Raw genomic sequence first — 22,724 nt, 5'->3', positions numbered from 1 at the left:
GAACACCTGTGCACCTGCACATTCATGCAGTTATCTTAGCAGCCAATCATGATAGCCAATCATGATCTTAGCAGCCAATCATGCAGCAGCACAATGCAAATCAGTCAAGCAGATACAGGTCAAGAGCTTCAGTTAATGTTCACATCAATCATCAGAATGAAGAAAAAATGCGATCTCTGTGACTTTGATCATGGCATGGATGTTGGCACCAGAAGGCTGGATTGACTATTTCAGAAACTGACGATCTCCTGGGAATTTCACACACAACTGTCTCTAGAGTTTACACAGAATTGTGCGGAAAAAAAAAACCACTGAGTGAGAGACAGTGACAGTTCTGTGGGTGGAAGCACATTGTTGATAAGAATGAAGAATTGAGTGGCCCAACAGAAAAGCATTCGCCCTATCCTCCGGAGATCATGAGTTTGAATCCTGATGATGCCACAGCCATCCATGGCTGGGAGTCCAAGAGAGCAAAATTGTCTGTGGTGCCAGTTAGGGACGAGTGTGTTACGTTGCTCCCTGACGTTGCACGAGCAGTTTGAAAGATGTGGTTGGCTGGGTTAGCATGTGATAGCCTTCGCCCTCCCAGGTTGGTAGCTATTGTGTGATAGGGGAGAGATGCCTCATGGGTAGACAGAGGACATGCAGTGCACTTTAGTAATATCTGTAGTAGTGGAAAAATCTGAAACATAAGATTATAGAAGGTGTTTTGAAAAAAGAGACAGAAAACTTTTCATCTCTTAGGCAAAAGAAGTTCACCATGAAGAACCATGAAGAGAAGAACTATAGGCTACAGCAATTCAAGCAACTTACAAAATAAATTAAAAACTTCTGCTCTGGCACTGAAAGGGACCTACACGAGGCAGCTTGTAGGTTACATTTCCTGATTTCTTTTCATTCATTCATTCATTCATTCATCTTTAATAACTGCTTCATCCTGGTCAGCGTTGTGATGAATCCAGAGCCTATCCCAGGAACACTGGGCGAAAGGCAGGAATACACCCTGAATAGGTTGCCTATGTCTATCACAGGGCACCATGCACACACACACACACACACACACACACACACATTCACACTCTTTTTCACACCAAGGTGCAGTTTAGCATAGTCAGTAAACCTAAAAACATGTTTTGGACAGTGTGAGGAAACCAAAGAATCTGGAAGAAACCCACGCAGACACAAGGAGATAGTAACCTGAGTTCAGGATGGAACCGGGGAAGCCTGTAAACATGAGATGAACATGAGGCAGCAACCCTAGATTAAAAGATAATCCTAAAGATCATGAGTATATGTTATGTATTTTTTCTCACTGTCTAAATAAAAATAGATTAGTGATGCAGTAATCATTCAGTTCACTTTTTATATTCAGTTTTATGTGAGGAAAAATTTCTTTGCCAAGTTGCTGACAAAACAGCTGTAAGGGGACAGCGCCATCTCCTGACAGCCTCTGCACCTCTGCTTATGCTATACAAAATTATTGCCACTCTTCAAGAGAAGGAGTAAAAATCATACACTGAACATTACAAGCAGTGACTCAAGTTTTCCACTTAAACAATTGTATCCCACTACTTTTCTTTTACCACAAAAATTATTTTTTCAGATAGCCTTTAAGAATGCCTTTGACAAAAGAAGAATGTTTTGAAATCATTCTCCTGGCCGGATCAGGAAGATGGGGAAGGTTGAGATGGATTTTATCAGGAAACATGGCAAGCACATCACACACGACACTGTTGCCAAACTTATTAACAAATTAAAAAGACTCAATGTGGTGCTGGCATACATGGTCCCCTATGTATGGAGACTTTTGGGACACCTTGTAGCATTTCCTCTCAGAAATGTATGCAGCAAAATTAATGGCACCTCTAGAGAACATGGAAAGAAATGGCCATCCTTCAAAATATCTATTTTTAAACACTTCAAGGTTAAAAAGTCTGACACAGTTGAGAATATAAGACTCATGTGTTTAGGTCAATTTCAGAATTGCAGACTTTTTAGTTCATTCTTGCGGTTGTCAAGTTTCAAAATCAACTATGCCATCTTCACATGAACCTGTGCTCCCTTTTCATGAAAGTGTTCCCTTTTGGAGCATTAAAACTTTTATTTGGACCTGTTTACTATGTAGGAGTAGATGCCCCAAGTCAATCACTTTTGATTTTGTAGCAGGATAATTGTAACATTTTTGCATTTATACATCTTTAGTAGGCATTGGGGTGGATCCAGAGTTTATCCTACAACTCTGGGTGCAACGTGGGAATACACCCTGGATGGGCTGCACTCCATCTCAGGGCACCATGAACACACACATTCACACCTAGGGGCAATCTACTGTAGCCAGTCCACATACATATATTTTAGTAGGTGGGAGGAGACTGAAGAACCAAGAAGAATCCCATACAGGCAGATGGGAAACACATGAAACTCCACACATACATTAACACCGAACTCAAGATCAAAACCCTGGAGCTATGAGGCAGCAATGTTCCCCATTGTGCCACTATGCAGTCCATCATTGCAAAATTAATTTTAAAATGCCAAATATAATATGCTATATTTTCAGCTTGAAGGACAAAGTGCTTGGTGAGCCTTCTGCTGGCAGCTGTGTGCTCAGGTGTGAGTGAAAATATAAATGTAAAGAATGTGACAGGGACTAATGACCTGATCATAATCTCTCCAATATAAAATGTTGAAAATAATTTACAAGGGCTAATCAAATTGCATAAAATTGTATGCTGGAAAAAGGCCCTTTTTAGTATTGCTCCACTTTAAAATGGGTCATATTGAGCCCATTGTATGCTGTAGGGCCAATAATCCTTCATACTCTTTGTGCTCCATTTACTGCTTTTGGCAAACCAAGGTCATTAGTGAGATGTTGGTGCTGGGCCTGCTTTCTGCTGTTTTTCCTGTAAGAGTATACAGGGGCTGTGTGATATTTGTTGACTCCAGTTATTCATATTGCTGCTCTTGATCAGGCGTATGATAAAGGTCTCATTTGCACTTGCGTTAGGAATTATACAGGAGACTGCGAACATGTCTCTGAGGGAACCGAGTGTTGTGGGGATAAAGCTGTCTGTGGTCACAGACTGGAGTCTGCAAACCGAAAATGACAAATTTCGGTTACTAAGACAGGTTATTGCCCTGCATTACTGAAAGATCAGCTTGGAGGAAGTTGACATGCAATTAATCAATGCCAAGAAACAGATCACGAAGAACAGAATTGATATGATCATTTGGATTTCGCTATACAATCTGACATACTTTGCTTATGCTCTTTGAAGAACAGCATCATGGGTAGAATAGTATAGAATTGAAAATAGGAAGGAAGAGAGAGAGGGAGGAGCACCTCGCTCTTGTTCGCACGCTTACCAGAAAAAGAGACAGGGCTGAGTAAAAGAGAGAAAGAGAGGAACTTGAGGCGTGCAGAGGCAGACAGAGACAAAACATTTGTCTGGCTTCAACATGAGTCCCTGGATCAGGACCACCACTGAGAGATATGGTGTTGGTATGTGTTTAAATACTTCAGGCCTGTAGTTTGAGGAGTGTGTGTGTGTGTGTTTGTGTGTGTGTGCGTGTGTTTTCTTGTGTGTGTATGTGAATAATGGCCTTCAGATCAGTGTCTGTGGATGCTCACTTTGCTTCCTGCTTTACAGGATGTGGGCAGGTGCTGCTCATTAGATTGATTCACAAATCATTATGTTTGTAAAAAAGTGTAAGTTAAAATCATACAGCAGATATGAAACTTACAGAAATATTCACTAACCGATTTGATCTAGCAAACTGTAGCCTCATAAGATCAGGGTTTACACTAATGCACTATGTGCATAGCGCTCTGTGTGTGCAGTTCAAGGTATCGATTGCTCATCCTCAGGGCAAATTTTGCTGTTTGATAAAGTAAAACAACTTTTTCACAGTGCAATTAAATGTCAAAATATGACCATTTTTGTTGCTTTTGGAGAAACCTGCATTTGTAGGATTTGCATCTTAATAGCAGGAAACACTACAGCGTAGGGAGAATGATTTTTTTTTTAAATCTTTGCCATCACACTGCACTCAGCCTCAGTGCAGAGTCATGTCTCTTTATCTGCCTTATAAAGGCGACATTTACAAACCACTTCAGCATAGTCTGTCAGAAACGTTAAACCTTAAACCTACTGATATCTCTGGTCATGTGATCTGATAGCCGTTTATATCTGTGTTTATGTGGTCGCACACACACAGGAAGTTAACAAGAGAGGAAGTAAAAAGTGAACTAAGAAGTTCAGAAATACAGTGCGTGTCTGTTTGTGTGCTGCTTGTACTCTAAACATGTAGGCGCTGTTTTTATTTGTTACAATATATATTATTTATTTTATAAATAATTTTAAAATTACATATTGTGACCCCATAGCTCATTAGTGGTTTGAGCCATGTGGCCTGTTAATGCTGGTCATATTTCTGTAACTTTTACAACAACACCTTACTATAAGGTCCTTATATAAACAATATATAAATATTCAATGCTTTCATAATGATGAATCAGGAAATAATGATGTGTACCCCTTAACAGCCTCTGAGTCATTAAGTAGTTAAGTATTAACATCTTGTTAACTCATTCTGGTAATTAATATCATGGCTTATGAAGTATCAACAAAGATTATTTACATTTTCTTTTTGTACACAATGTAGGTTAACCAAAACTTGCCACAATTTGCAATGTGAAGCCAGCATCACTAAAAGGTTGCTTTGGGATCACATGATCCTACTCAAAGCACTTTACTGGTGTGATATTATAAAAATGGGTATAATGATGATCTCACAGGAGGTTGATCTATTCAAACACACACGAAGGATATGTACAGATGTGATTTTAAAACACTATTATAAACTGTTTGCTACCACAGGTGAAAAGGTTAACAGCATGTATACAGCATTTCATTTGTATTTATAAGGCATCCTGTGTTAAAATTTAGTTTAAAATTGCGTGCTGGAAAACTAGTAATCAAAAGGGTTTCAAACTTCAGTCTACAATTTGGGTTAATCTAGATTGTTTGCAAACAGACCTTTCGTAATGTAACTGATTTTTATTAATACTGTGTAAATTATGATATTGACAGAATGAGGTAACAAGATGTTAATAGTTAACTATCACCATTATTAATGGCTATTCATACTGTATATGACTCAGAGGCTGTTAATGTGTGCACATCATTATTTTCTGTTGCATGGTGATTTAGTGCACATATTATTTCATAATTATGAAAGCATTAGTCAAATATTAATATAATTGCTTATTTGTGAATCTTATAATAAAGTTTTACCAAAAAGTAGGATTTTCGACTGTCTCTCTATGCTTTCCGTAAATGTATCTAATTTCGACCAGGTTTAATGTCCCTTTCAGATTTATCAAGGTGTTAAAACCCGTTTCTACACAGTTCTTGGCTCTAAGCTGTGTACAAAGTTTGTACTTTTACATTCATAAAATGATTGCCTTATGAATTTTGTCTTTCACAGATGATATGCCATAGAGGGTATGGGCTTTACTAACCTAGCAGACCTGTGCAAAAAGCTTATGGCCTCAACCTTTGTGCTTGAGGAGTATGTTTTATTAATGGTGTTTTATTAATGTTTTACTGTCAAAAAAAGAGAGTAAATATTCATCTTAAGTGTCTTTTAACAAGGAATTTACATGAAGTGTACCTTTAAATGTTTACTACGAAAGCTTATTAAAGGTATAACAAGTCCAAAGTACCTTAAATCAGATTTAAAGACATTATATTCACTGTTCCAGGTACATATAATACACATAAAGGCTCAAAAGATGTACCTGTGAGGGTACTACCCCACACTAGTGACAAAGAAAAGTATGATTTACTGCCTTTTTCTGTGTGTTGATGCATCAAGACAAAGTTATTTATATAGCACATTTCATACATAAGGCATGTTAAGGTGCTTCAGAAATGAAAAGTATTTTAAAAAACAATTGATTTTTATAAAGAAATTTTAAAAGTAACAAAAAAAGTTAACAAAATACTGCATTAAGATAAAAGTGCATTAAGATAAATAAGACAGATAAAAGATAAGAAGCTAAAACAGCAATGCAGTATCAATTCTGAAATCTAAAAGCAGTGCCTAAAACCTAACTGAAAGCTCGATCAAAACGACATCAGTCTCCATTTATCTGGGCACTTGTAAGGTTCTCTGACTGTTGGTTCCATGTATGAGTGGCATATAAGCTAAATGCTACTTCTCTGTGTTTGGCTTATATTGCTTGAGCATACCAGACAGATACATTGGCTCAAAACCATGTAGTGATTTCTAGACAGTACTAGCATCTTAAAGTGAATTCTGTAACACACTGGGACACAATGTAAGGATTCAAGAATCAGGGTGATGTGATCCATTCTTTTTGTTCGAGTGAGAACTCTGGCAGCTGTATTTTAAATGAGATGAATTGTTGTCTTTTTAGGATGTCCAGTCAGAAGACCATTACAGTAATCAATCCTGATTACTTACAATTAGCTGAATAGTCTCTAGAGCTATATTTCAGTCTGAAGACTGCGACAACCCCCTGCTGATGACCCATCATGATAGTAGAAGTAAACTTTGGGCTTTGAGATGGGCTGGTTATCAATATAAACATATAGACCTAATATTTTTTTATATTAGGCCTAAATACAGCTTATGTAAAAGTAACAGAATTAATCATTAATTTTTTTTTTTATTCTTACCAGTTTAGGAAAACTATGTTGGCATTGGAATGGTAGAATTGAAACATTAAAATATTGTTTCTACTTGGAACAAACCAATTTTTCATTTTTTTTCTGAGATTCTGAGCTTCATAGAGTACCCTCTAGGTATTTCCCTCTCTCTATCAAAATAGACATTGTGACTAACATACATGTAATACACTTTGCCCTTTTCCTTCTTGTGGAATATTTAATCGTCACCATAACCAAAGAGCCACAAATCGCCAACTAATCACCTAGTCCTCTACAGATACCTGGCTAGCTAACACTGTTGAGGCATGGTAAATTATTTAAGTTAAAGTTCTCTACATAAATATGACTTTCAATTTGTCCGGTATGCAGGCAATTGTTGAATATCATTTTCAAGTCCTTAAGGTCTAGTACATTTAATCACTTCTGAAGAGAAAGTCATGGGTTAAAGCTTTCAGTTTCTAAGACAGTGTTCCATAAAGGCTGCCTTCGCACTCCAAGCTTGATTAGTCTTATCATTTCTAAATGTTTTTGGGAAAGACAAACAAAGGGTGTTTCATGTTAACACCCAATGCTAGTACTATGTAATTAGCACTTTTATAATGATTTTATAATGTAATATGTGTATATTTAAATACAGCTTTCTTCATTTGGACCAGAATTGTTTACAAAGTTCTGTGGTGAAAAATTCTGAGCTCTCACTAAATGTATCTTGACTATTAGTAGAATAAAGCACTATGAAAAAATTAAATACATAACTTGGCCTGAAGATTGTGTTTGTGTAAGGTGGAGTATACTGTCATTAGATCAGGCACTAGTATGGAGTGCTTATAGTCTGTAGTATTTTTGCAGATCCTTGGACCTGATCATGTATTTCTGAATTATGAATATAATAATATGTTGCGAATTTATAACACAAGACACTACAGAACAATACAGATGAAAATAAATATTACAATATTTTTGTATAGATTTTTTTTTTCATTTATGCAAATATGGCTTGATCTAAATAAATAGGTGTACTTAATGCATTAAAAAATCTAATCTTTGAATGATGTTAGGATTAAAAAGTTTATTATACTGTGAAGCTACACTTCAGAGAAAGTTTTTTTAAGAAGTTTGTTGGAACATAATTTTTGTTTTAATCAAGAGAACACCATGTGCTGTTATAAAAATATTATTTCTCATTTTACAGTATAAAATCTAGCATGAATCCAACAATTATTAAGCTATTGTTGAGATATTTATCTGTAATATTCTTCTAAATAGGGCCAGGACTGAACATTTAAAATGATATTGTGTGTGGAGTTGTGTTACGCTACAGCTACAGATACACCTCGACCCTTACCAGGATAAACTAACTTCTGAGCGAGATTGAGAAACTGTGAATTTTGGTCCTGAATAAAATTCAACATGATCTTTTTGCTTTCACACTAGTAAGTTTTAGGTTTTTAAGGTTTATAACAGAAATGGACATATATGTCATAATCATACAGTGATATATGACATGACATAATTGTGCCAACTGTTTGCAGAGCTCAGCCTTCTTCAAAATTGCTAAATTTCAGATAACGCAATTAGATGCTAGTGGTCATGAGTGGACAAAAATGCTGAAATAAACACATTTCTGCTACTTTTTATTACTACAGTGTAAGAGAAGATGTTACATGCAATTTATCAAAGATGACTGACATTATTTGCATATGTAGTGACTCCTCTTAAGGGCTATGTGTTGTAGGTTTGTATTTGTAGCTTATAGAGGCAGCTTTCTCTATACTCTTCAAGACTAATTCACTTTCTTATATTTAATTCACGTTCTCTCTATATTTTTAGTTAAGTGGAATTTTGCAGCGAAAACAGAGAAACAGTTGTCTCTTGCTGTGGGTGAAACAGTGCACATACAGGAGACATGTGAAGGTAAGACTGTGGGAAGCTGGGGGACTAGGGCCCACCATATATTAAATCTTGCTAAAATTGCCCTTTATTTTGATATGAGAGCAGTTTGTCAGTTTCATATACATATGCTGTAAGGTTTCAATTAGGATTTTGTTGGACAAAGCTGTAAAATTGCAATCCACTATAACTAGGTCTGAGAGAAAAATGGGATTTAATCTGGGGATGCACTGCTCCAGGCTTTTCTGTTTTAAACACTGATTGGGTCATGCATGTTTAGCATCATAAACCCATCCAGCAACACCCAAAAGAGGCTAAACATCTGACATTTTAAGGTTTTCATGCTAAATGAGCCATTACTATGAACCAGAGCAGCAAAGTGGCAGTCTTGGTATGGTGTCTTCTAAAATAGAAAATGAGGTGGATGGTCCTTTTTTTCTAAAAAGTACATAAAGAACTAGATTCACAATAGCTGTCCCAATATGTCTTTTACAGTTATAATAAAATATGGAGAAACAGTTTATAATACTTTTCATATATTAGGTCACTATTTTGAGACTAACAAGGACAAATGAATAAAGATACACAAACTCTTAAGTTACTATTATTAACTACTAATGAATGAATGGGTTAACTTGTCAGTTGTCTGTGGAATTTATTTTACAATTGAGGGGATCCTTGGCTGCAAAAGGTTTGAGAACCCCTGTTATAAAGCTTTATCAAATACTTTTTAGAGGAAAAAAAATCCTATTTGTGGTTTTTCACTAAAAAGCTGGTGTCATTTCAGGTTGGTATATGGGATACATGACCCGGAACAAAGAGAAAAAAGTAAGTGGACGTTATGTTCCTGTAGAATTTTAATCATTCATATCCTGCATCATTTTCTTTATTTCTCCCAACACATCTAAATTAAACCCCATGTGATGTGATTTCCTTTACGACAGGGCGCCTTTCCTGCAAGCTTCATTGAGCTGAAGGAAGTTATCATTGAAAAAAGGGGGTGAGTGACTTCTTATTTTTATTCATTAGTCAGCACTTCATGAGAATAAGAATCTTTTATTCACCAAGTACAAGTGTATAAGGAATTTATCTTGGTAATGGAGTCAACAACAGAGAACACAATTTACACAACATACAATATACAGTATGTAATACTTATACAGAATATACAATATTTTACACATTATAGAACTATTTACAGTAAACACTTCTTCCCGCTGTTCTATAGGAATGAAGAGATCGTGACCTCTGCAGAGATGCCCCTGGTGAAGGAAGTTACCACCACACTGAGGGAATGGGGCAGCATCTGGAAGCAGCTATTTGTGGTACTGTGTGATTTTCTGTCTGAATGTATGTGTACATGCATCTTACAGGCATGTCTTATATCTGATCTGGAATTAATGTAAAGCTCTATACTAACATCAGTTCTAATATCAGTCTTTTCTGTAGCCCTTCCCTCTTTATCACTGATCACTTGTAGCTCATACATTAACCTCCTGACTGAGCAGTGGTTATTTTTAACACTCTGCAGGTCAATAAGAAGGGGAGTTTTAGCCAGGTGCAGGCACTGATGTGGGATCTGATGGAGTGGCGTTCTCAACTGCTCTCTGGCACACTGCCTGGAGATGAGTTTAAGGAACTTAAACAGAAAGTCACGTCTAAAATCGACTACGGAAACAAGTATTGTATTCCTTTCATGTGTTTCTGTGTCTCTGTCTGGCTGTTTGTTTAAAGCTCATTCGCTGTGCTTTTGTTAAATCTGTATTGCTTTTGATTGATTATTCTAGAGTTTATAATGAATATATTTACGATGAACATATTATAGCTTTAATTGTGAATTTTGTTGACATAAAATCTATTCCGTGCCAAGCAATGCAGGCGACGTGGCCTAGTCAAAGGCGAGTGCCCTGAACATTGTTGCAAATATCTATAGTATCTGTAATTTCTTTCAGATTCATCTATAGTTCTCTGTAATTGAAACAAAAACGCCATTCTCCCACATGTCATAACAATATTGCTATTGCAGACGGTTCTAACAATAGATTTTGAAGATCCTGTAAACTAGAGACATCTAGTCTCTTGTCTACAAGCTTCATTAGACATCCCCAGTCTTCATTAGACATTCCCTGTTGCATAATAATAGTTTAAATAACCCAGATTAGAATAATAACATAGAAAGCCTAGTGTTAGCTAGCTTGCTAGCAAAGTTTGGTAATAGTCTAAGCATGATTGTTGATGTAATGTTACCAGATTTTGCTAGCAAGCTTGGCTATATTATAGTTTTCCAAATGTTAGTTATCTTGCTAGTCCTTGGTTTTAATTCCATGTATAATTCTCCTAACATTAGATAGCATGTTACTGAGCTGGGCTAGCTAGTCTTATATCTATCATTTGAAAGGTAACATTGGTTACAATCTACTTAGATGGTAAATCTAACCCTGAACTTAGGTATCTTAGCTAGTGTGCTAAATCAGGATGTCCCAATTCAGTTGCACATACCCACTTTTGTACTGTGTAGCCAATGTTGAAAATAGACATTTCGAAAGAATTTATATACCACTTCAAAAAAAAAAACAACCTGTTTTTATACAATCTTTTATTTGAAGTTGCTCCTTTTTTAAAGTTGACTTGCCCTTCAGAGCCACATACTGATTAGCATTAATTATTTCTCCTGCATTCTTTCCCTGTTGTCATCAGGCTTTAGTTGAAACTGAGCTGATGTCTGTGGTCTTCTATTAAGAGAAACTAGTATGTTTTGGGTAATCTCCTTTTGATTAAGGTGCTTTGGTCATAATGAATAAAGAGTTAGTAATCAAGCTTTTGCAAAAGTATGAGAACTGAGTGACCCTCAAACCGAAAGCTGTTTGTCTCAGCAATATGAGAACTGAGTGATGAGGCTGAGGAGTTGTCTCTGACTGAGCAGATATAAAATTGTGTGTGTGTGTGCAAGTGCAATTTTAAGCATGAATGTATGCGTCAATGTGTGAAACCACATATATGTGTATTAGGGATGTAACACAATCTGTATGCGTTTAGTGCTCCAAATATTCATATCTGTATCTGTATTTGGAGTTAAACTCAAAAGTGGGTGTGGCCGACATCGGAATGTTTTATTAATTATTTTAAAAATAATCATGAAGACTACAGCTAGAAATGCTAGCACTGTCAGCAGGATGTGTAAATTCTTGCTCAGACAGTTCTTCAACCTCAGCTACATGACTCAAATTCATAATTGACCTCAACAACAGATGTGCACAAGACTGTTTTTTTAAAAAAAATCCAACTCAGAGTTATTATTTATTGTTTGTAGATTTTCTACCGAATTTATTTAGTTCTACTTCCCACAATATAAACAAACTAGTGGTCTAATTTAAACCACCGTGATCCTTGTCAGGCAGTTACTAAGGAGGAATGAATGAACCTTGTAAATATATCACACAGCAGTTGACATTAATGAAGATGGTTACAAAACTAGCACCCACAAGCTTCATATCTGATGCATTAAAATAAAACCCTCCCACTCGCACTTTTTGCTGTATCCTACAAGATCCCAGTCCTGATGCTCACCTCTTGTCTCAACCAGATGCCCTGTGAACGTTTCTGGAAAGCTTTCTATTCGTATCTGTATTTATATGCTTATAACACATTTCTGTTTATTCTGAATAATGTATTCATATACAGTTACATCCCTAATGTGTATGTGAATGTGGGATCCGTTCAGGAAAAACGTTTTCCTAGACCAGTTTTACTAATTATTAGGTTTATTTTGGGATTATGGGATAATTATGAAGACTGCGCTCTCTCTGATCCTGTCTTTATTTTCTCTGTCTCCCCTGTGCAGGATTCTGGAGTTGGATCTGGTAGTGAGGGATGTGAATGGGAATATCTTGGACCCTGACAATGCCAGTGTTATTAGCTTGTTCAGAGCTCACGAGGAAGCCACAGCTAAGATCACTGAACGTATCAAAGAAGAGCAGGTTAGAGAGACTTCTACCAGTCTGTCTGTATTACACTGAGGCCATTACTAATTTCTTCACTGAGTTCCAGGCTATAAGATAAATGTGGCAGTCTTGCCTATGTTAATGATTTAAGCTGCAGTCACTCAAACTGCACAAAGCCCAATCAGGACATGATTGATGTGGCTGAGCCAGACTATAGTTAGAGAGATGTTAATGTAAATGGCTGCACCTTACGCTTATCCTTTTACACTATTACAGTCTAATGTCCAGATGGATCACTCTGGAGTCTCGGCACGGATCCAGTCCTCTCCCACACACAGCCTCTACGTGTTCGTGCGCAATTTTGTCTGTCGCATTGGAGAAGAATCAGAGCTCTTCATGTCTCTGTATGACCCCCTCAAACAAATGATCATCAGGTGCGCATCTGATTACAACTTCATCTGCTGGTCTTCACAATACCGTCTCCCTTAGCACAGCTTCATCACTGCTATTGTCCTCATCAGTGTGCATCCACTAAATGAATATTTTAGACCATCCAAAATGAATAAGTTCATTAAGAAATCTAGATGCTTCTCTGAGCATGAATTGCAAATGGCCCGAGCTTTACACATGCCCACACTCTGTCCCTTTGTAAACCTGTGTTACATGGTTGACATTAACTTCCTTTAGGTATCTGTGGTCTGATTATTGTCCTACAATCTTTTACCATATATTTCTCTCTCTCCCTCTCTCTTTCTCTCTAGCGAGAACTATCTAATAAGATGGGGGGATAAAGGATTTCCTAAAGATGTTGAAATGCTCAACAACCTGAAGGTGGTCTTTACTGTAAGTCAACACTAGAGGGCAACATCATACCTATTAGATCAAATGTATTATAGCATATTATAAAGAACATAGCAAAAAAACAAACAAAAAAAAAAAACCCAAAAAATTTATACTCATATTGCATAACTGCACATTTTCTGGTAGAAGTAATGGCCTCTTTCTCTCTCTCTCTCTCTCTCTCTCTCTCTCTCTGTCTCTGTCTCTCTAGGATTTAGGGAACAAGGACCTGAACAGAGAGAAGATTTATCTCATATGTCAGATTGTACGTGTTGGCCGTATGGACCTGAAGGAGACTCATAAGAAATGCACGCTGGGACTGCGCAGGCCTTTTGGGGTTGCAGGTACACTGCTAGAGGCAGGATATGGTTTATATGGCTTAGGGGTCAGTGAATGACACAAGATTAATCAAGAAAACTGAAAAGTTTTGTTGCAGAAGCTCCAGTTTTTAGGTATCTTTCTTTGTCATCATGAATTTGTGTTGAGTTTTATTTAGACAACTGTTTAATATCTTTCTGTGTTTTGAATGATGAACACTGTGCCATAACCTGAATTAAGACATGATGGTGGGTCAAAGAAAACAGGATTTCTGCACAGTCATAAACTATATTTCATACTAAATATATATATATATATACATATATATACACACACATATATATATAAAAAACAAAAACTTTATCGTGTGCATCAGTGTGACTGTCACAGTTACTGAGTATCAGGTTAAAGTGCAAAACCTCATAGTTGGTCTGCTGTAGCCTCACGGTGTTGGCCTGTGTCTCAGTGTGCTCGTGTATACACTCATGTCTGTCTGAACTACACATGAACTAGCCCACTAACTTGATTGAGCTATCTAAAATACAGTGTAGAGAACAAAACTATCACCACTGGTCACTTCCACTATGTGTAGTTTTATTACCCCATCTGTGTTCTTTTGGGTATTTTATCATCTGTGTATTTTGTTTACCAACCTCTCAAAAACACAAGCTGGTGTTAGCATGCTAGTCAAAACATAATGCCACAATGCTCACTCACTGTTGCCCAATATAACTGAGTTAGTCAGTACCTAGCTAAGTTCTCTAGCTACTTCATGACAGTGCTCCACTACAAAGATAAATCTGATCATTTACTAGCCCTCCAGCAAATTAAAGAACAAACAAGTGCCTTAAATCTAGAGCAAAGTGCACAATTTTAGCACAGATTTTCCAGTAGCCAACTCATTTTGGGGCTCAGTGACTAACCGCCTATTAGTGACTACTCGCTGTGCGCTTCGGTGGTGAGCGAGCATGTAGTGTGAATGTTTTTGTGGTGTAAGTCTCCAAACAATCGTTGAGGAGGCAATATTTTCAAGCATGTTTGATGTTCTAAGCAAGAAATTGCATTGTGTTAACCCCTCTGCAACTAGTAGCAAGTACAGGGAACACTCAAATAGTTGCCGATCTGCCGGAGTGTGGACACTAAACACCAAAATTAGAAGGCGAAATTTGGAAAATTGGAGTTAAAATGGTGTAGTGTGCACTAGGTTTTACTTGCTGAGCATAACAAAAGCTAAAACTCCACCACGCCTGTCCATTTCCTCTTCCTCTTATTGACTCTCATTCTGACTCCTGTTTTGTTAACACTTTTGCTCTCTCTCTCTCTCTCTCTCTCTCTCTCTCCTCTGATTGGCTGCCTGGCACTGTGTAGTCAGACATCTTTCATGCTTGCTGTTGTGCTGTGGTAAAATTTGATGTATCTGAGCTGGCGAATCACGCACGCATACAAATTTCCCGCCAATTCTGATCCATTGCCCCTGACACAGCAGTGACTGTGAATCACTGTTACAGGACTGTCAGGGTGACTCAGCTCAGGAACATCATATTATAGTGTCCCCTGACTCATGCTTTTTAATTTTTAATAATAATCCTAGACACTGTCACTTTAATAATAAATGATAAAACTATATATCGGAAACATCCTATAGATTAATATATGAAGTTCAGTCATATCACATTATTATAAGTTGTTGTTTTGAAAACTCTTGATCACTGACCCTGGCAAATAAATGAATCTATTTGACATATTTTTTTTTACTTTATCCTTATATAAAGTTGGAAGGGTGGATGTTTGGCTCTCTGTAGAGTTACAGTTTGAGTATGAAGCAATCTGTCTCTGTCATCTCCTTCACAGTGATGGACATCAGTGACATCATCAAAGGAAAGACAGAGTGTGATGAAGAAAAGCAGTACTTTATTCCCTTTCAACCGTAAGTTATTGATTCCCTTGTTCCTCTCTCCTGCCTCATTTGAAATTTTCTCATTTCTTAGACTCTTATCGTCCAAGTTGTTTATCTTTTCACTCTTCACTGCCTGTCACCTATTTAACCTACCGTCATTTATCTTGAGGAGTGACTAGTCTCGTCGTCTTTTCCTCTGAATGCCAATGTGTGTGTGTGTGTGTGTGTGTGTGCAGGGTCATGGCTGAGAATGACTTTCTTCACACCCTCCTGACCAAAGTGACCACCTCCAGAGGAGACAGTGGAGGACAGGGTAAGTCTGTGATTCTTGCTTTAACATGGTATTAAGTGGCATTATTTCTCTTTGCTACAGATTCATTACAGCACTGCGTCCAATGTGCAATCCTCCAAACAGCAAAAGTGCACAGGTCTGGATTATAATGATCTACCTTAGGGACTCAAGAGCTGAGGTTTATAGCTTTCATTAACACCACCGAGTGGAGGGCAGTGTGGGGAGACAGGGAATCCAGACAACAGAAATAGTTGCATGTCAGTGATATACACTTTATATCAAGTGAAATGAGATTAGTTTTTCCTTGTGGATCTAAAATGAGCCATTTGGGAGCAGAAATACGAAACCTTCGATTGGAGCAGGCATTAGTGGTCATAACTTTTCTTACTACTTCAATTGTGTGAAATCGAACAAAATCACTCTTGCTCGTTAGAAGTCTTATGAGTTTTGTACGCCATCTGCTTGTAAATGAGGTCCTGCATGCCTTTTCTGCACGAAAAGGCACGTTCTGTCATTTAAAAGAACAGTTTGGAAACTTACTACAAATATAGTCAATCAACCAAGTTTATTATTAACCTTTATTATAAATATCAGCCTCAAAATAATTCCAGTTCATCAGGGATTTCACTCAGTGTTATTTACTGAAATGTATAAAAATGAACAAAACTTCACTGTTTAGCTAAACACTGCATAAGGTTTACCGGCAACCATCTTGTACAGCTGAAATGACTTTTTAGTACAACTGAGTGAGTCCACCCCTTAGGTCCCAACAAAAAATAGTTTTATTTTAAACACAGATTCTTCCTTTAAACAGCATAGTTAAGCTTCCCATATTTAAATTTAAATATAGAAAGCTTAACTATGCTGTTTAAAGGAGGTATGTGAACATATGGATATGTAATCATGAAAAAGATTTTGGGTGAAATAGACTTCCAGTACTTGTTACATCAGCCTCATAGCTCTAGTGAAAAACTAAAAAAGCAAATGTTGAACACCAAACATGTCTTGGCTCATTAAGTAAATTCAAGGGAAGTAGAAAATTGTGTAAATTAGATTTTTCACGAAACTATTTCTTGAAAATGAAATGTCCAAGCAAGGTGTAGAAGAGTGGATGAGAGCACCAATTCCTCTGACTTTTTGATTACCTTACGCTTGTCCTGCAGGCCTGTGGGTGACGATGAAGGCTCTGGTTGGCGATATCGTTCAGATTCGTAAGGAATATCCCCACCTTGTGGACCGGAGCACTGTTGTGGCCCGCAAGCTGGGCTTTCCAGAGATCATCATGCCAGGAGACATTCGCAATGATATCTACCTCACTCTGCACTCGGGGGACTTTGACAAGTACAACAAAACTACACAGAAGAACGTAGAGGTCATCATGCTTGTGTGTGATGAAGAGGGCAAGGTCGTACCGGTGAGTGGGTTTCACCTTTGCCCTCTGATCTACATTTTCATTTACTTATCTGACGCACTCAGAACCTGTTGATGATCTCCCTCTATAGCTCCTTACAGAGCTGTGTGTTATGATTGGTGCATTTCTCGTCGTCATCTATCTAATATAACCAGCTTTTAGATGTGTGCTGGGCTTGAAATTAAACATGCAAAATCTGTAACTCTGTTGGTTTACCAGTCACTTTGGTGGGCAAACAAAGGTTATGTGTGTTATATAATCTGGATTTGTACAATAGTGTGACGTGTAAATTGTGTTTTTCTATCTATTCAAAGTAGCTATTTGATTGACAGCATGCAAGAACTGAATAGAGTGCAAAATTGAAATACATTTAAGATATTCTATAGATACATTTAGAGTAATGATGTTTAGTAATGTAAGTGTAAATGCTAACTGGCTACTAAATTTGGAAAATTACTAAGCACAGTGACTGGTATGCTTCAAAGTTAGTTTCAAGTTAGTTTCACAGATACACTGCCTGGTAAATGTATGAGCACACACATACACAGTGCATTTAAAAATCAGTAGTTACACATTGGATCTGAGAGATTCAGCTTATCTAATTTATCAAGAAAGACTGAGCTACATTCAGAGTTTGGTAAACTGACAGTTTTTACTCTTTTTATTTCTTCAGAATGCTATCTGTTTGGGTGCAGGAGATAAACCAGTATCTGAATACAGATCCGTCATCTACTACCAGATTAAACAACCACGCTGGATGGAAACTTTTAAGGTTGGAAATTTTTATGCCAATATGCAAGAAAAAAAAAAAAAAAGAAATAGCACAGCTGCAAACTGAAATCACATTCGTAAAGGTGGTAGCTGGATTAAAGTTTAATAATAATGCCATTCAAAGGTGCACTATAATGGCTACAATGATATTCACAATTACTTTGCTTAATACTGAAATCATGGCTATTTCTTATAATTATTCAAAAATAATTCAAAAACACATTTTTACTTCATTTTATATTTTAAATAATTTTCCATTCCAAATTTATTTCTCCCACTGTATGAATTTTAATAAATATAATACTGAACATTATTCACATTAACTGAGTGGATCTATAAAATGTTAACACAAATAGATTAAATAAATCCATATGCCACTGTGGCTGTCGCAGGTCGCCAGGTTGTGTAGCTGGATAAAGGTTGTTCGTTACATTAAAAAATATATACGAATGGAAACAATAGGTTTTAATGCACCATTAACATGTTAATAAATAATAATATCCAATGTTTGCCAACTTTAGCCAAGCTGAACAAGTTTTTAGTGGTTTCTAATTGTTTAAGGATACCGATAATGATGAGAATGATTAAAAATATAATTAACTGTGCAGCCCAAGTATCAATTATAGAAGACCTTCATAGCTAGTTGCACTGAGATCATCATAAAATTATATCACACACTTGAAAATTTTGTAGTGACATGACATTCATGACACAACTCATTTTGTAAATTCAATTCTTGTTAAAACTAGAGTTTGATAAATTATGCAGGCACGTTGCAGAGTGTTATTCATTCCTATCTATCATTTCAGTCAGTCAGAGACAGAATGAGAAGCAAACAGAAAATGGAAAGAGTGTGAGCAAATCAAACAGGGCCAATGGAAACACATGAGTGTACCCGTAGTTAATGACCCATGTCGGTGAATGAGATGTTTCTGCTTCCTGTAGGTGGCGATCCCTCTTGAGGAAATGCAGAGAATTCACTTGCGCTTCATGTTTCGCCATCGCTCTTCTCAAGAGTGTGAGTGCTGCTTACTATTTTTTTTCCTTCCCTCTTCTTCATCACTACTTCGATTTTAGTCCTTTTTCCGTAATATAATTCACCATGACACTTTCACAATACCCCATTGTGCACAAGTTTCTACTCCGGAAGTTGCTCAATTATTTATTTCACCTTAACTTAACAACCTTTGAAAGAGCTTTTACGTATTTTGCTCAGTGTGAAGGAGGGATATGGTCTGCACCATGGCATGTTGTCTGTCTACATTCAGCTTAATTTAATTTTCGTTGTGTAGGGCTTTTAAAAATAGACATGATCACAAAGCAGCTTGATGTAGATTTATAGATTAGATCCCTAATGAGCAAGCCAGAGGTGACAGTGATAACGAAAGAACCTATAAGGGGAACCAGACTGTGATGAGGAGGAGGGAGTGGCCAGGCTGTGAGGATGCACGCCTCCCACTGATTAGACCACTCAGCACCAGGCATACATCCTCACATCCTGGCCACTCCCTCCTCCTCATCACCCAGACATAAAAGAGATTATAAATCATGACTATATGCAGTAGTTTAAGAGTAAAGGCAAACATCTTCATTTGAAAAAGGATATATGAGCATATTGTGAATTATGGTTTCTTGGATGAGCACAAGACAGTCTTTATGATTATAACAACAGTTCTTAGGTACATATCTACAGTATCCAGGTGAGATTATGTATTGATTTGTGGGATTTGTAAATCTTAATGTATCCGTATGGGACCATCCATTGCAGCAGAACCTGCATCACAAGTGCAGAAGGCTCAAAGCATACACTGAGTTGCCAGTTTAATATGTGCACATGTATAACTATCATACAGGTGCACTTTGTAGCTATACAAATAGCTATCTTGTAGTTGTTATGCAAATTAGAAAGGGACCATCAGAGGACCAGAGTATGTATATACTGTAGTTTGTCAATAACACGCACATTTCTTACATTGCCTCTTTCTCCATAGCAAAGGACAAGAGTGAGAAGAACTTTGCCATGGCATTTGTGCGTCTGATGAAGGAGGATGGCACAGTGATGAGGGATGGACCACATGACCTAGTTGTGTTTAAGGTCAGACAAACATATGCACACACACTCATAGAGCTTGTCACTTTCAATAGAGTATTCTCACTCATAGGGCAGCAAGTCGAAATATGTTCGCAGTATTGCAGTATTTTTTCTCTCTGGATGTGCAGGATGGTTTGAGTCGTAGATGTGCCTAAGGACATACTATATGTAGCCATCTCTCCATGTTGATTATGATTCAGGTTTTAACTGGAGATAAACAATATTCTCTCTATTTATCATTTGCTTTAGATAGTAAAGTGGGTTGTAGGAGTGCCAGCATTGCTAACAAGAAAATCCTAGCAGGCAGAGAGAAAAAAGAAAAAAATTACCACTAGCGTGGAGAAGATGGCTCATTTTTTTCAGTGTTGCACCAAGCAGCTGTACAAAAACAGCAAGGCAGAAGTTCAAATTGATTGCTACTTAATAATAATCAGCTTCTCCAAAGTCCAAAGAGATCATAGTCCTGTCCACTACTTTTCTACTGACTCACAGGACCAAGGTTCATGAATTCACAGGTCAAATTTCACCTAGATAAAGTTGGCCCGAAATGAAAGTAAACGCTACCAGAAGCTTATCCATTTTTCACGCCATTCTTTCCCTTTCAGTGAATTGCCTTTCTCCCCAGTGAAATTTCTTTCTGTTTGATTGCAGCTTTAGCTGAGAAAGCAAAAAAGTGTAGTTTTCAGGTGTCTCCCGTATCATCAGACCAATGGGTCAAAAATCACACATGCTCAGCGAAACCAGAGATATTAGCAACTCCGGGGGGTGGCTGTCTTTGAATGTTAGAAGAGACCGTCCTTTATTTATTAAAGCCATTCTTCATAATTTGCCTTGATATATCTCCCTTCAGTTAGATGCAATCACTCATGCTTGATATACCTAAGGTTTATTCTGACTGGAGAAAGACAGTCTTTAAGATACAGCACTCTACACATCTGGAATAAACTTCAGAGCAGCTTTGAACTTGATAGCTATTTTAACAGATATTTTTAGTCATGGAAATAGTTTGTACACTTGTAAAAAGCTGAGTTATCATGCCCTAAGACCTGTGCTCCTTCTCCATGTGATGTCATGTAGAAAAGGTTTGAAGCTATGGTACACCAGTGCTCGAGAGTTTAAAAAACGAGCATTGGGGACACAACTTTGTCACAAACTTGATGTTTCATTTTTCGCTCAAATGGTTATGCAATGACTAGTGCCGTTTATCATTCAGAGATGAATGAAGTTCAGAATAATTTTGTCAGTCTCTTTACCAAAACATAAACTGGACAAAATCACTCAGATAGAAAGAATTATATGCTACTGGTATGCTTTGTATCAAATTAGGTAGTCTGTAGATGAAATTAGTTAATTGACCATGATTGATTTATTCAACTATTTTATGGTTTATGTGCCAAATTATTTTATGATTTTATGGTTTTATGTGCCCTGGATGCAAAACCCACCGCATGTGGTTTGATCGTTCCTAGTAAATACTGCAGTGGGTTTTGCATAAGAAACTGCTGTTTAGTCCAAATCCTTCTGGACATTTCCAATTAGTGCATTTAGGGGTCATGGAGGGTGCTTGTGAGAACACTTTGAACCCCCAAATGAGAACTGGAAGTTTTTATACCACCCAAGCAGGAGCCACACCTGATTCCACATGATGATAATGACTATCTGATGTGGCTCTGGCTTGGATAAAATGAAAACTTGAAGCCACAATGGTCCTTTGTGGATAAGATTGGACCTACAGCTTTACAGACCCTGGGGACATTTTGGCCAGCAGGCAAGCATGTCTCCTTCAAGCAGGTTGAGCTGTAAAGCTGTGATGACAGATTTTATACAAACAGGACATGTGTGAATGATTTGTGTATATTTGTCCGGTGTGCTCATGCGAGTGTGTTCTCTCTCTTCAGGGTGATAGCAAGCGCATGGAGGATGTGAGCTCATATCTGTCTTTACCCTCTGAGCGCACACACACTGACACCCACAAAGGGGCGACGCTGATGAGGAATAACAGCACTGCGGGCAGCCTGTCGGTCAGCTCACGAGACAGCTTCACCATCTCCACTCTCGTCTGCTCCACCAAACTCACCCAGAATGGTGTGTGAGTGTGTGTGTGTGTGTGTGTGTGTGTGTGTGAGAAACAGAGAGAGAGAGAGAGAGAGAGAGAGAGGGGGAGGGAGACTGAGTGGCAGAGGAACAAGTGCCGTCTTTGTCTCAATGTGAAATGTGCACAGCAGTGGATATACAAAGTCTACACACCCCTGTTAAGATGGCAGTTTTTTATTATTCAAAAAAAATGAAACCAAGATAAATCATGTCAGAACTTTTTCCACCCTCAGTGTAAAATTACAGTGTATAAAAATTAAGTGAAGAACAATCAAATAAAAAAAACCTTAAAACAAAAAACAGTAACCTGGTTACATAAGTGTGCACACCGCTAAACTAACACTTTGTTGAGGCACCTTTTGATTTTATTACACCACTCAGTCTTTTTGGCTAAAAGTCTATCAGCATGGTACACCTTGACTTGGCAATATTTTCTCACTCTTTCTTGCAAAAACATTCTCAAGCCATCAAATTGAATGG

At 37.5% G+C, this 22,724-nt stretch overlaps 1 protein-coding gene across 1 annotated transcript in view; it reads left to right on the top strand.

Annotated features, from left to right (window-relative positions):
* The first annotated feature begins 3,349 nt into the window (after positions 1-3,349).
* LOC113529552 (dedicator of cytokinesis protein 2) overlaps positions 3,350-22,724 on the top strand; it is a 119,071-nt gene continuing 99,696 nt past the window's right edge. Inside the window, exons 1-17 of the mRNA XM_026918807.3 lie at positions 3,350-3,502; positions 8,529-8,612; positions 9,376-9,416; positions 9,533-9,588; positions 9,817-9,913; positions 10,120-10,268; positions 12,430-12,565; positions 12,806-12,963; positions 13,291-13,372; positions 13,581-13,713; positions 15,539-15,614; positions 15,821-15,897; positions 17,040-17,290; positions 17,961-18,059; positions 19,004-19,076; positions 20,050-20,153; positions 22,049-22,235. Coding sequence (XP_026774608.3) covers positions 3,460-3,502; positions 8,529-8,612; positions 9,376-9,416; positions 9,533-9,588; positions 9,817-9,913; positions 10,120-10,268; positions 12,430-12,565; positions 12,806-12,963; positions 13,291-13,372; positions 13,581-13,713; positions 15,539-15,614; positions 15,821-15,897; positions 17,040-17,290; positions 17,961-18,059; positions 19,004-19,076; positions 20,050-20,153; positions 22,049-22,235 — 1,846 coding nt within the window. The 5' untranslated portion in view covers positions 3,350-3,459. The remainder of the gene's footprint in view (positions 3,503-8,528; positions 8,613-9,375; positions 9,417-9,532; positions 9,589-9,816; positions 9,914-10,119; positions 10,269-12,429; positions 12,566-12,805; positions 12,964-13,290; positions 13,373-13,580; positions 13,714-15,538; positions 15,615-15,820; positions 15,898-17,039; positions 17,291-17,960; positions 18,060-19,003; positions 19,077-20,049; positions 20,154-22,048; positions 22,236-22,724) is intronic.

The sequence above is a fragment of the Pangasianodon hypophthalmus genome, chromosome 9 (genome assembly GCF_027358585.1).
Source record: "Pangasianodon hypophthalmus isolate fPanHyp1 chromosome 9, fPanHyp1.pri, whole genome shotgun sequence".
Lineage (NCBI taxonomy): Eukaryota > Metazoa > Chordata > Actinopteri > Siluriformes > Pangasiidae > Pangasianodon > Pangasianodon hypophthalmus.
Note: the sequence above shows the minus strand (reverse complement) of the source record. Positions and strands in the feature narration are given on the sequence as shown.